General features: G+C 33.4%; 1 protein-coding gene across 1 annotated transcript; it reads right to left on the bottom strand.

The window, feature by feature from the left end:
• Positions 1-6,908: 6,908 nt before the first annotated feature.
• RBL1 (RHOMBOID-like 1) lies at positions 6,909-10,571 on the bottom strand. Its single transcript, XM_086241729.1, has 6 exons — positions 10,092-10,571; positions 8,987-9,150; positions 8,203-8,366; positions 7,845-8,104; positions 7,380-7,506; positions 6,909-7,161 (listed from the first exon to the last, which is right to left on the bottom strand). The coding sequence occupies exons 1-6, from the start codon at positions 10,397-10,399 to the stop codon at positions 7,039-7,041; spliced, it is 1,146 nt and encodes a 381-aa protein (XP_086097855.1). The 5' UTR covers positions 10,400-10,571; the 3' UTR covers positions 6,909-7,038.
• Positions 10,572-15,790: the final 5,219 nt, after the last annotated feature.

The raw sequence follows: 15,790 nt of genomic DNA, 5'->3' as shown, positions 1-15,790 counted from the left end.
AATTTGATAATAGAACACGACATAATTATAATTATAGGCTTTATAGCCACAATATCAGTTATAAAACTACTATAGAATTCTTTTTTTCTTACTAAGAGTTCATTGTTTTTATGAATTTTGGTATGGAGAATTTCCATCATACTTTTTAAATTGAAACACTCTCACTTGTCTAGTGCCAAAAATTGTTGGACAAGGTAACTAATTATAATTTTTATTTATAAAGAAGTGGGCATGTAATTCATATTTGTGAAATGATGTGGGAAAAAAATAAAATAAAAGTGAGACTGCATAACTTGGACCGTTGCGTGTCACATGATCACATCCATGAATCTTATAGCTTAGTTAGCTACCCATGTGCTTCCCACACCAGCCCGATTCTATCTTAGACACGACGTTAAACGTGGTCCAATAGCTGTCACCCACGTAGTGCATGTTTGATGATGTGGTAGGGGTAGAGATTTGATGCATGCGGGTCCAGCCTGACAATGGGTTCATGATTACCTCTGAGGAGAGCGTGCGCCTCACTCGCAACCATGTGACCCATAATCATTGCCGCTTGATTTATAGGCTTATTGCTCACCAAGTCAAAATTTAACAAAATCTTAGCCATCCACGTGTCAATGTTTGGCTGTTTGCTTTCGTCTCAATATTATATACTCAATATTTTATACTAAATATTCATAACATATTCTAATTTTAATTTATTATTTTCTATCTCATTCACCACTTGAGTTAGTTCTAAAGTTTAGTTTTTATTTTTCTATATCAATCAATGAAAACAATAGCAAATGGCCAATTTATATGTATTTGTCGTAAAAGAAGTTCAGTCTAATATAAATTCCCAAAAACCATGCTTTTTCTGCTAAAGCAATCTCGACAATATCTTACACCAAGTGACTTGTGCATGAGTATTCGTTAACAATGAATTATGCTTGCATAAATTCAATGCTAAACTTTCAATTCCTCCACCGTAGACCCAATTAAAAATGCGTTGACATCTTCTTATTACTTCTTTTGTACTCATTTTCTTGTATCATGGTACGTACTTACCCTTTTGGGGTCCAATAAATAAAATTTTATATCCTATAATATGAAGGGTGAAGGCCTTGTAATATTATATAATTAAAAATTAAAAAATAAAATTCACTAAACAAAGGTACATGTTTAACTTAAGCAATTGGAACGTTTCGATTTGGCCATAATAGGCCCAAGCATTTTACTTGTATTTTGAAGATCGAGATGGATATTCTTTTTGTTCTTTATCCGGGGGTTGTCATACTTGATTAGTTTATAACTTGCTTGCCTCCATTTCTTATAATTTACAAATTGAAATTATTGTACTCCCAAGTCCCAACCATATACTTGTCCTCATTTGCCAATACGTCCTTATAATTTGGTTCGTCCTCAACTCTTTACCTGAGGATCCTTTGCTTTTGGGTGCATATATTGGACCAACCTTCCCTCTTGTGTCTATCATCCATTCATCTTCCATCAATTATTTCGAGTTGTTGCCTATTAGATCATCCCTATGGTATTAATTATTAAACTCCATCCATGCTGCAATTGTCTACAGTCCAAGTCAGAGCCTCACATCAATTATACAAAAATTTATCTAATTAACGGTTGAGATTAATGGTCTAACAATGTAATATTTTAAACTATTTGAAAAAATTAATAATTATTTTTTATGTCTTCTAAATGACGTAAGGTAATTTTATTTTTGACAAATTCAAAACCGAACGCCAAGAGTATAAGTTGAGTTTCAAATTAATATACAAATTCGAATTTGGAAAGCTCTTTTGTATATTATTGGGAATGAAATAAATCATTGTGAGAGGTATCATCTAGGGTCTACTTGTTTTCTACGCAATAAGAGAAAAATAAGAAAGTGTCAAAAAGAAAATGTCACATATAGTTTTATACTCAAGTACCTAGCTTATTCATAAAATTGCTATCCAATCAATTTTTTCCCAATCTTTTTGGGACCAGAACCCTGAATTTTTCTATGAGATCAATTGTTTTAACTTCAAAATCATTCTAATGTCACTTGATCCTCACAAAACATAAAGTTTTTTTTTTTATAGACACAAAATCATGAAATTAACAACCAACAAAATGAGTAAATTAGCATTAAATTCAGAAAGAAAGAAAGAAAAAGGTACTTATGCCATACAAGCATACAACTTATTGTGGTTGGCGGACGAATGTGGCAAGACAATATGTAATGTATTATGTAACCATTAACAGAGGGGTAGGTGTGGTGACCCAGAGAGTTTTAAACACAACATAACTAACATGAAAAATTCATTAGCTATAGGGTTATATGGTATATCAAATTGCCACTTGATCAGCTGACATTCATTTTTCCATATTTTGGTAGATGCATGACTGAAAAATTATTAGATGTATTCGATACATCATCATGTGGTGTAATCAATTCAACGTATAAGAGTATTATTAGACAATATATTTATATTAATAGGGTATAATATTAATAATATCCACTTATATTATGACACGTTGCATTAGTACATTACGTAACGGTGTATCAGTTACACAAAATAATTTTTCTGCATGACATTGAAATCTTGAAATTTGATGGCTCTCTTTCCACCACATAGTTCCATGTTGATCATGTTGTCCTGATGGTTCAATTCTAGACAATTCAACCTCCAATCTAGCCTTGATGGTTGGATATTGGAAATAAATAACTGCAGCTGACTAGCAAACTGCAATTTGTTGAGACAAATTAATGCAATTTCCATGGGCTGCATTGTTTCTTACTCAAAGGTGGACATCCTAAAATTCCCTCCCACATAGAGTCCAAGGTGCCAACTTGTATGCAGCCAAATTTTTTTGGGGAAATTGAATCAAGATTGACCTCTAGCCATTGGTCTGGTCTCTAACCCATGAAGGGCTCTAAAAGATGCAAAGGGTTGAAAAAAGAAAGGAAATATTTATACAATAATACAAAGTTTGAATGCCATAGATAAACGAAAAGGTACCGATACAAGTACCATATTTAACCATCATATCTATTTAAGATGTGAGATTTACTAACATAAGTGGGTTTAAGGTGAATTCTAAATTTTGCGAGAGATTTAATGAGCAATGTAATCAAGTTCTAAATAATTTTATTTTATACAAAATTATGTTTTGTATTAAATAAATAAATTTAAACAGAAAATAAAAGTTGGGTTGAATATATAATATTTTCCCACTTTAATCCATAATTTTCCAAATAGTATAACCAGATGGGGATGTGATTTAATTCCTTATTGGATAACTTCAACTTGCATATATGAAAGGAGCTCCAAAGAGATCTACAATGCTATGTCACATGTATATAAATGGGAGAGAATTCAAGAAAGAAAACATATATACCATATGCATGTGGGTAGGAGAAGCTTGGAAAAGGGGACAAGTAAATGTGCCCCCACCAAATATTTAGTTATTCTTGCAGATATACACATCCATTCCCATCCTTATCTCTGATCCTTCCTCCATGTGATCTTACAATCTAAAATCGATCTGTAATACATCATCTGGTTTGTCAAATTTTGAGGGCTATATGGCCCATGAATGTGACACCGAAAAAAAAACTAATAGGGTTCATGTATAATCATATATGGTCCAATTCCTTTTGGTACTATCCTACATATTCAAGATCTTTGAGGGTTCTCAATGTTGATGTAGTGCAGCACACAAGACTAAATAATGCAGTGGTTTGACTGCTGGGCTGCAAAAGCTTACTGGAAACGACTGGTTTTCTGGAACAAAGTCTTGCACTTTGGAACATAAATGGGACAGGGTTTGAGGGACATGGCACTTGACTAGAGGAGGAGGACAAGGTTGTCAGAGAAGCAGGCTCTGCTTTAAAAATTATTCAAACGAGCACATGATAGACAATGCTGAAAAGCTATATATATATATATATATATATATATATATATATATTCTCCAATTCAAAGGTGATGGTAACTCATTTACTTATAATGTGGTGTCTTGATTTAGAACTATATTAGAGAGCTCATTTGGTAATCACCTACAATCTGGGTACGAGTCTACCAATTTTGTTACATTTGTTACTTATGTTTAGTACTTCGGATTGTGTTATTTTGTACATAAGTACATACAATAATTTAAGTGTCAAGTGTCAACACAGTATGATTAATTTATTTTATTTTTTTATATTTCATAAGTAGTTGTGTTTTCGTTAATAATGAAAAGAAAAAAAAATAGTTTTGAACATAATGTGATATCAATATTCGACTTTTTTTTTCTTTTAAGATAAAAGGAAAAATGAGCAACCCCATTTAAGATAAAAGGGGAATATCAAATATTGGATATAATTATATAAATGATGAAATTAATTGATGGGGATACCCTCGATGGAAATTTTAAAAAAATAAAAATGGGGCAACCCATTAAGATTGAGGTTTCAATTTGGAGCAACCCCTCATAATTAAGGTTTTGGCTAGGGTAAGAATGGGAGCACCTATTATTTTTGAAGCTAGCTACACATAAGCATATATATATATATATATATATAATAGGGGTACCCAATTCGGTGACCTTCATTTAGGAAGGCTTCATAGAATCATAAATTCATAAATTTTTTTTTTCTTTAAATCATAAATTCCTTATAATTAGCATGGGTACAAAATGATTGAAGGAGCCCTCCACAGTTCGCCTTTTGCCCTAATATAGTATAGGATCCTCTCATGGGGGCCAAAATGCATTGTAACAAAAAAAATTTGGGGCCAAATTATAATATGGGGTGGGTGGTGGTGGAGAATTATTCTGTATAACCGCTATATTGACACGTGGTATAACCAATCTATTTGTTATAATATGAGTGGATGTTATTAATACTATACCCTGCTAATATAAACACATCGTCCAGTAATAACTTTACACGTTGGATTAGTTATACCACGTGACGGTATATCGGTTATACCCTATAATTTTTCGTGGTGGTGGTGGTGGTTAGAATTTAATAAATAATAATGCCCTATATATTTAATTAGATTAATTAGGAGGTTTTCCGTTAATCTTGGGGAACCATGGCCCCTGTATATGTCCCCCCCTCCTAAGTAAATCCCAGTACTGAAAAGACATATAAACCAAACATATTTATGATCATTGCAGTGCTCAAGTTAATTCGCATACATTGGACCATCAAAAACTTTCCTGGTTGGATGTAGGGACCATATTAGAACTATGTATGCAATTCTTACTATGTACTAAAAAGTCATAAATAATAGAGTTCTCCGATACAGAAAAATGCGCGATGTAAATTTTGATCGATCGATTAAGGACCATATATAGATCGATCAACACTCAGACCTCACATTAGTGTGTGTGTGTATGGACCGATAAAGATGTGTGATCGGACTCGATCATAACACAACATTCCCAAATATGCAATTTATTCTGCATAATCTATGCATGACTATACAAATTGGGTTCACCTTTACACGCAATCTCCATGAAAAAGCAAGAAGTTTCTCAACCAAGCAAATTGATATCATTTGATCTAAAGAGAGCAACAACTTTTTCGTTCTTTTATTTCTTGTAACACACCAACATGGTGCAGCAGCACCATCACTATGTCTGTCCAAAATCAAATGGGCCTTTTCTTTACATACAAAGGGCCGAAGTACTCGGATTCTTCTTTACAGCACTCCTCTACTCAAAAGCTTGTTAAAGACCAACTACCACAACAACCAACTTAACTGCCTCTTATATTATACCCAAAAGGGTATTTAATTAAAGATTTCTAGGCTCTTACTTAATGGTCTTTATTTTGCTTGTTGATGGGAATTATTATATGGGAGTCACCTACCAAGTGCGTGCAAAATATTGCAGCGAAAGACAATACATGGACCAACCCCCACCATCCATTGGACCTTCACTGACAACCCTTATTCATTTGCAAATCTTCAAAATAATGAACAAAATTGATTTTTCTCCAAACCTTACCAAGTGGGTCTCAACAAATTTACACCTTGATAAATTGTATTTACTTTGGTAATTAATGTTTGGGCAAAAATTAATGATGAAATTCAGCAATAGCAGTACTGCAACCAGTAAGTAGTCAATATAAATTGGTGTACAATGTGAAAATTAAGGCAATAAACAATGGCACAATGGCTTAGCTGTATGTCTGCAATTCTTCTTCAATGAAAGAAATCTCAATGTAGAACAATTAATGAATAGCTCGGATTTTTCTTTTTATGAGATGGCAATTTGTAGTGGGCAATGCTACATTTATGATTTACCAAATCTGTTTACCACATTTTGTTCACCAAATGATGTCCAAATTGGACCAAATTTTGTATACTGACACATCATTTGATAAGAAATTTTGGTGAACAAATTTAATATCCATGTCCATAGCATTTTCCTTGATAGTTTGCTGCCTTGTGACTATTTCTAGACCTTACTTTTATAATAGGCAATGGGCTTTGGAAATGTCTGTTAAAGTCTTAAAGAGTGGAGTGCCTTTGGACCCAACTACAAACTTGGGCCTTCCACAAGCATACCATACCCATAGAAGCAGGGCTTTTTCTTTTTCCATTTTTCTGCTGATGCACAGGTCCACAGAAATTGATGCACCCTAGGTTGGTGATAAATCGCCAAATCGAATTCATAGGAAAGACTCTGTCATTAATCTTATTCAAAACTCTTTTTTCTTTTTAAATTGAAACCATTCCTATATTTCATCTTTATTTAAAAAATGGTAGCCGAAAGCACTCATCAATTTGAACATTGTTTTTGTTGTAATTTTCACGAAAAAATTGGAAACCAAAAGCTAATGCTGCTTGCCAGTGCCACATTACTCACCCAAGAGCTGAGACCTATACTTGGGTGTTGGTGTTACCAATGTTTATGTTTTTTTGGAAGTTAATAATAACTTTCAGTTGCCATCAACAAGTACACCCTTATCTGTATCCAAAACCCTTTTTCAGCTATTGAAAAACTTGTATTCAGATACACAAGAATTTTCTATTCTATACAAATATAAATAATGAATCAACTGCACAACTCAGTACATAGCTGCTGAACCCGGGAGGGGTTAGTATCTGACAATGAAAAAATGTTACTTCTCCCATTGCTTGCACACGTCAAGTTCAGTTGATTTCCGAGCTGGTTCGACTGCAACATTGGTGCATACGTGTAAAAGCAAGACAATATATCAGTACAAAACCAATTTACAGTACTAACAAAGTACACTATATACATAACTCTCTGATATGCCCTGAGTTTCAGTTATTTTAGGCGACAAATGCAGTAACCTCAAAAACTCAACTTGGAAGAAAACTCAAGTACAAAAGAGTGAAAAACATAATGAATCATGGAACAGCATTAATTACCAAACAATAAATTTCTTGTGACTTGCAACTCCATTTTGAGGTAGGAACACAGCTCAAATAATGACACCAGGAACAGTGATCATTCAGATTGACCCCTCGAAGGAGAGTTATCAGACCAAGGGTATACCTGTCAAAAGCAAAAAAGCGAATTCCCAATAACAAATTAACAAATGAAGAACAACCTGCTCCTAAATAGTACTATCATCGTATTGACCAGTTAGTATGACACATAAAGAACATAAATTTATGATGCGTTTTCCAAATCATTCTGATCAGAAACAGCAGAGGAAAGGATTATCCTTGTTGATATAGATTACAGGATATCCAGTAATCTACATACGTGTACAAATCAAGTACTCTGATTTGACCATAAAAATGCACTCATCAAATGCCTTTAAAATTCTCATGAAAGGAATCAGTTAAGGTTTATGAAAAACAATTAAAATCGGGGATCAAGGAGCTTACCCAACAATCAATAGTACCAGAGAGATCACCCACAATACATACTGATACGTCTTGTGTTTAGATTTAACTGGAGCTGTAACATGTCCACGGAGAGCAGTCCTTTGGCTAACCCATTTAAACTGGGGGCGGATCAAAAACACAAATCCAAGGAGAAATCCAGAAATGAATCCTCCAATATGAGCAAAGTTATCAACGTGTGGGAGGATTCCCACTGCTAAATTTATTACAATAATCAGCAGTAGGGTAACCAATGCTGCTATCTGCACATACAAATCAGGAATTGTAAGATGAGGGGGTGGTGCATAACTGCACATAATTTGAAGAGGTGAAACATTGAGTATACAGAAACTTTATTTACCTTATTTGCATATATTGTCCAATTTGTTAAGAGCTCTGAAAGCATGCTTCCTAGTAAACCAAACAGTGCACCAGAAGCACCAACAGAGATACCACTTTTAATGAAAAGAGCTGATAGCAAACTCCCGCCAAAACCAGATATGACATAAACCACCCCAATTCGAACTGCAGAAGAATACATCAGAAAAGCATAAGATCTTCAAGCCAAAAGTTAAACAGTTGTTCATTAAAACAGTTATAATATGAGATCCTTTCCATATTTTTCCATTCATTTACCTATATGTGGGATAGTCAAACTTTCCATGTTCCCACATAAGTGATGGGAAAATAGAAACAACATATCAGTGTTTGTTTCAAGCAGTTTTTTTTTTTCGCCGTTTCAAGCAATTTTATTCTGTAAAGTGGAATAATATGGCTCAACTAAAGTTTTAATAGCCTGAAAAGCCACTACCATAAAAAGATTTTAGGTATATCACCTCTCTTCGTTCAGTCACTGTTCCAATAAAACTTGCATGCAAACCTATTAACATAATGTAAGTCATAGTGCAACCAACTCTAGGATTACAATTCAATATGCATAGAAATCCTAGAACTGCAGATTAATCTCAAGGTAGCTAAAGACACCCAAAAGTGTTTATTATCTAAGATTTGAAGATATTTATTACCTTAGTATCTAACTTTTCAATTTAATTTCAGTCATGTGCTTTGTATTTTACTACAAACACTTGCAAGTGTCACCAAACATGCATGACAACACATATGAAGCTGAGATATCAAATGCATACCAAACCCAAATTCTTGCTCAAGCCGAATTCCAATGAATACAAGGCTCAGCATATTGGCTAGTACATGGAAAACTCCAGCATGTAACCATATGCATGAGATCAATCGCCATGTCTGGTGTTCATGGACCACTTTCTGGACTTCTAGAGCACCCATTTTGTCCAATCTGACAGAATGAAAACACATGGGAAAGAAGTTAGATATACACCCTTCTCTTGCGAATACAACTAAGACCTGCTGACCCATATCTATAGCCCTAATTGTCAAACAGAAGATAGGTCCCCCTTAAAGGACCACTTTTAGCATATATAGGCTTTGGATGACACATGTTAGAATGAACGCATTAAACAGCTTAAGATAAATCACTCACATATCCTTGAAGAATGCATGTTGCTTATTACAGGGAAGATTGAAACAACATATTCTGATTTTATCATAATCATTCTGTTATTGGCCTTACAGAACAAGGAAAGTGATATGAAAAGACTGAAACCATTCCCTCGAAAAACAAACTAATGGTAAAACTTTAATTCTGTAAGGATATTTCAAGGGGTATATTGATTAACTCTACAGTCGAATCAAGTTGGGTAGTTCACTGCCTACATGGAAGCAGAATGTCTACTTGCAGCTTTTATAGTACCTTTTATTTGTTCAAGCATTTCCACTATGGCGATATGAGAAGAAAATAAGCACAAAAACATGAATTATTGCCTGAACTTTACTAGTTCTTAGCAGAATCACCAGCATGCACCAAATTCATGATCATAGATTTCGTCCACTGATTTCCCTAAAACCAACATCGATGAAAAAGCCATAATTCAGCAAGCTTCATACTTTTTCTTGAAAAAAAAAAAAATTCATATCCAAAGTTCCAAATCCCCAAACATCAAAACTTTTACCATAACATAATCTTTAAATTTTTTCAGGTTATTTCATGACTCAAACTTTCAAAGTGTCCACATTCAAAGACCAAGAATCACACCCTCTGATCTTAATGAACCCAAGAAAAAACATAGAACACAAAAACAAACCCATAGAAATTCCAAACACACATGCGATTCGAAATTATTTAGAGAGAGAGTGAGTAAACAGAGTGAAGAAGTTTACGTGTATGAAGATGGCCCAAGAAGTGGGTTTTCTCTGAAAGGCTGAAAAGAGAAGCGGCCCAAGAACGAAGCAATGCAAGAATCGGAGTTGTGGGGGCAATCATTCACGAACATGGTGACCACAAACACCACAATGTTGGCCACCACAAACGACGGGACCAGCCATGACACCCACTTCTTGAACGGCGTTAAGTCGCTGAACGCCCGCGTCGGCGCCGGAGATGGGTGCACCGTGTTGTCACCCCGCCGCGGCTGGACCACCTTAATCTCTAAGCTGCTCTCCGCAGCAGATTGGCCAGTCTTCATCATAATCTTCTTCTTTTGACCCAGAGATCAAAATGTGGATTTCTTGGTTGGTGTTTTTATGTTTCTTGCTTGGGAGGGGAATGTGAATGAATGCTTTATGGTTGAGTTGGGTTTGCGCACAAGTCACAACAACAACAAACAAACGCTAAAGCTTTGGTTTCAAGTTTCTTTCTTTTTTTTTTTTCTTTTTTTTGGGGGGGGGGGGCGAAAAAAGAAGAAGATTATGATGAAGAGAGGCCAATCTGTTGTTTTGTGGGTAGGTCTTCTTCGGACTTCCAACACAGAGACTGTTGTTTTTTTTTTTTTCAATAAAATCGCAGACGTGGTGACTTTGAGATGATATTAATACACATTTGCAGGAGCTGTATTTATGTGTGTAATTTGGATCTATGCTTCTTCCTTTTTCATTTTTTCTTCTTGATTTTCTCGGAGTTTTTTGTTTGTTAATTACACCGCCACTATTGTAGTTATGCTAATTGTCCATTGGTACAGAATATTATTTCCATTTTTCCGAAGATTTATTTGACAATTTGGAGCTGGACAATATCACTCTTTGGAATGTAAGAAACAAAATAATATTTTTGTTAACTTCCATTTTGGCACACCGAATAATATCATGACAATAACCAATCATATCACTAAACAAATGTGCATTAATAATACAATAATAGGTTAATACTTAATACCCATGTCTCTTAAGACTACTATAACTTACTACAATCATTCAGGAATTATTATTATTATTATTTTTTCAATTAGGAATGATCTTTTATAATCATGACATGTGGAAAGTGTATATGGCACATATAAAGCATCCTATAAAGTTTGTTCAGGTTGAACTTATGTATTAGAATTTAGAACTTTTATAATTCAAGAATTTAACCGTTTAAAAAATAAATCAAATGACTATTAGTTTAGTGCGTATTTAAAAAAAATTAAAATTTGAATTTCTCTTTACTAAATTAAAAAAGCGTTAAAACATTGAATAATGAAAATATAAAACTAGCTATGATAACTTGGCCAAAAAAAAAAAAAAAACTAGCTATGATAAAATTATCAATGTGATATCACTAACTGAATGTAAGACGTAACATGATAAACATTAAAATTTCTTTTGATGCATGACAAAGAATAGGAAATAGAGCTTCAAGTCAAATCCATTAATTGGCATAATTTCATATGTCTTAGATACCAACCACATATTTTCCAAAGTGAATAAGTGATCACACCTCTCTCTCTCTCTCTCTCTCTCTCTCTCTCTCTCTCTCTCTCTCTCTCTCTCTAAACTCATTCAACTACAAACGTGTGCTCGATATATATTGGTTTATCAGTATTTATGTTATAGTTTGTCTATATACTCTAAAAAATCAACGATGAAAGCAATATTTGGTGGTGCGATCGCATCTTTGCTTATTCACACCTGATCAAATATGTATATATATGTGCATATATATATATATATATATGAGTGATTCATAACTTAACAAATGAGGAATCCCGAAAATAGAAGCACACCAAGGAATGGAGCACAATTGACATCCATGCTAATTAATTGATATTATTTAATTACTTATTATTTTGTTATATTAGTTTTACAAACGTGTTAAATTTAACTCTTTAATGTCTCCCTCATTTTCCCTCGTCTTAATCAAACTCAACAAAACCTGATTATGTTACTTTGAAAAAAGAAGAAAAATGTACATCAAAACGCATGCATGGGTCCCGAATGAGACTAAATAGGATATTGCAATATGATGAATCAAGTACTCCTTTGTTAAGACGGGTACCATAATTGATAATTGTCCAAAACCTTCCCATCACTCCATTATTTAGCACATTCCCTAGATCCAACAAACTTTGCATTTGGCAATAAATTACCAAAAGAGAGAGAAAAGCCATTGCATTAGATACCTATCAAAGTTATGGGCCGGGCCGAAATAAAAAAATTTATGGGCTGGGCCCAAATAACAAAAAGTTAATAGGCTGGCGGTGTTGGATCAATTAACAACACACAAACTTGATCTCATCTCCAACCAAACTGATTGAGTGGATCAGTTTGGTCATAGTTGTTGAAAACCTACACCGGTTACACCCCCTCCCTTCAAACGATGGAGGCAGGAGGCTAATGCAATTCGAGTACTTCTAAACTTTTGAAGTAAATTGCAGACTGTTTCTTGGGGAAAAACAAAAACAAAAAACAAAATTACAAACTGAACTCAATTTATGCCCTCATCATCAACGTCTCCACAAAAGAAAGGTGTTGATGCATTGCCCCGATACCCCTGTAAATCACTAGTTAGTCAGAAGGATAAAGATACTAAAGCTTGAACTTGGTAAGTCATTGAACATGCATTATATCAAACAATTGTGAATGCTAATGCAGGTAAAAAAAGGGTATGAAATTAACAAAATCATAAATAAAGATTGATTTCATTAACTGCCAACTAATGTGTAGAGTAAAACTAAGCTATATATGAACAGTACCAATATTGTAATGAAAAAAGAAAACAAAACTGTAATATAGTTATATGAACCCATTACAATCCTAAAGCAAAGAAAGATAACAAACCAAACAAAATTAGATTACTTGAAGACATATAGCTAATACATGAATCGACTTGCTCTGCCAATTCTCAAAACAAATCCTTGTTATTCCATGGCAATTGCATTCATTCACTGATGCGCAGACACTCTTTGGTCAATTTCATCTGTCTTTATGCTTGGCTGCCAACAGAAGCAAGAATTAAAACTTTTATACAGAGCAAGACACCTGCCTCTAACATCATGCAATCTCCAAATTCCGATTAGTTAATAGCAAACAAAGAAATTAAGAATAGATTGCAAAATCTTAAATGCATCATGCATGACGTAGTAGTAGTTCAAACTGCAAAAGCAGCCTTCTTGGTAATCTTTTCTTGATTACCTTTAGAAACCCATCAGAGTAGTACGTGCTCGCAATTCTGGGTCGGATGATCGAAGAAGGTAATGAATCAATCTTGTTTTTAATGCGAAACAGGGGATAGGAATCTTGGGGCAATCGATCGTTGACAAACACCAGATCGAATGTTGCATGCCCACGACAATGCAACAGATTGGCCTGCCTTCACAAAACCCTCCTGCTGATTATTGTAATAAATTTAATTAGCAGTGGGACTGCTAATCTCTATTACAATCATCAGCAGAAGAATATTATGGAGAGAGGACAATCACTTGCATTGGGTGGTAAGTCTTCTTCCAACGTTGCAGATCGATCGAGAAAGACCAGAACCAATATATTTGGTAGAAAACTTAGGAAATTAAACCGAGAAGCCCATCATATCCAAGACTTAAGTATACTAAACTATTCCTAGAAAACTTAGGAAAACCAAGATACGCATCCAAGACTAAGGATAATTTTGAAGGCAACAAAAAAAAAAAAAAAGTCGTAGAGACAAAAGGCATTGATCGAGCTAGGGCAGTTAGGAAATTATTGAACCATATATGCATTAAATATATATATGTTGATGATCTTTAATTACTATCTTTACTAGAATAATTGTTTGAGATATGCATGCAAGATATTTTCTTTATTTTCTTTTTATTTAATTTGTTTTATGGATTCAATATATAGGAGCACTCTTTTAGATATATCTAGCATAAAGTTGTTTAGCATATTAATTGATGAATATTATATTAGTTGCCAAACATCATTAAATCACAGACTTCTTGATTTATTTTTGGGAGATTTAGAGTACAATCTATTTTATGAGCCTTTCTTAGAAGATCGGTAGTGATTTAGAATTTTTAATTAAGTCATTTTATTTTTCTTTTTTGACGGTTTTATGTTAGGTTTTTAACCCCTAGATTTTGGGTACCCACTCTACATCCTAAGAGGGGAAATACCCTTCAAATCCGAAAAGAATTTTATTATGAATTAAAATGATTTTCTTATAAATTATTATGAATTAAAATAATTTTATTGTAAATTAAAAAAACTTTATTATGAATTAAAATGATTTTCTTATAAATTATTATGAATTAAAAGAATTTTATTGTAAATTAAAAAAACTTTATTATGAATTAAAATGATTTTCTTATAAATTATTATGAATTAAAATAATTTTATTGTAAATTAAAAAAATTTTATTATGAATTATTATGAATTAATTATTATGAATTAAAATAATTAAATGATTTTATTGTAAATTTTAAAACACCCCCATTCACCATTTAAAAACTACTTTTTCAAAAGACCTAAGTCTAATTATCTCTTTATTTTTTTAATGATATATATATATATATATATTAACACACCGCCACTAAATAATATGTATATTTGTGTAATTTCCATCTTTGCTTCTTCCTCCTTCTGGATTTTCTTGAATTTTCTTTATTTGTTAATTACTTTTCCTTTTTTCCTTCGAGAATATCGTTGTTTGTTATTACTTTTTGGATTTTCTTTGTTTGTTATTTACTTTTTGGATTGTTTTTGGGTTTTCTTTATTTGTTAATTACACCGCCACTATTATACGGGCCTGTGCAGCAATACCCAGTCTATTTCTTAATTTATCTTTTCAATATTAATTAAATATAGGTTGAATATTAGGATTTAGGGTAAAAGGCAAACAAATTTCAACTAAATTGATATAAACTTTTTAGAGGGAATCGAATTATGGATCTAGTCTAATTATAACCCTTATCCCACCCACTCTCACCACTTGAACTAACTCCAAAGACTTTAAATTGATATTAAACTTTGATGTCAATGCTTTTAACCCCTAATTGTTTTTCTGGGCTTTTTATTCCCAATTTACATGATATTTTCACTTTGTTTTTTTTTTTTTTTGAGGACTCATTATATGTCACATTGAATTCTACCAAATTGTTGGTTTTTAATGCAGTTTTGTGCTGATCGACCAAGATAATTAATGAACATGAAAATTAGCAATTGAAGTCCAAACGGTGATGTACAATTTGGAAACAGTCAATTAATAACATAATTACTACCTTAATGGTCGTACGAGGATATCCACCACCCCAAATATTGGGATTTGCCAACTAATAACATCGATCGAAGAGAATATCTAGTACGTACATGCATGCTCAGATTCCAAAACTCCTTCCCTTTCAACTTCCGATTACAATTTAGAAAAAATAACCCATCAGTAAATTTTTAAGGTTTTGATCGAACGGCCACTAGTTTAAGCTCTAAGGGTGCGTTTGGTAAACATGGAAAAGCAGCTTTTTATTACAATTGTGAGGTGACACACAATTAAAGCAGCTAATTGGTGTTTGGTAAATATTAATTAAGTTGCTTTGTATGAAAGTTGGAGGTGAGTGAAAGTAACTATGCAAAGCAGGTCCTCCCCTGCTTTTAAAAGCAGCTGTGAGTTACAAAAAACCGGTCATTTAATG

Source organism: Dryas octopetala, chromosome 1 (genome assembly GCF_963921425.1).
Source record: "Dryas octopetala chromosome 1, drDryOcto1.1, whole genome shotgun sequence".
Taxonomy (NCBI): Eukaryota; Viridiplantae; Streptophyta; class Magnoliopsida; order Rosales; family Rosaceae; genus Dryas; species Dryas octopetala.
The sequence above is the reverse complement of the archived record's forward strand: the minus strand, read 5'-3'. Positions and strand labels throughout refer to the sequence as shown.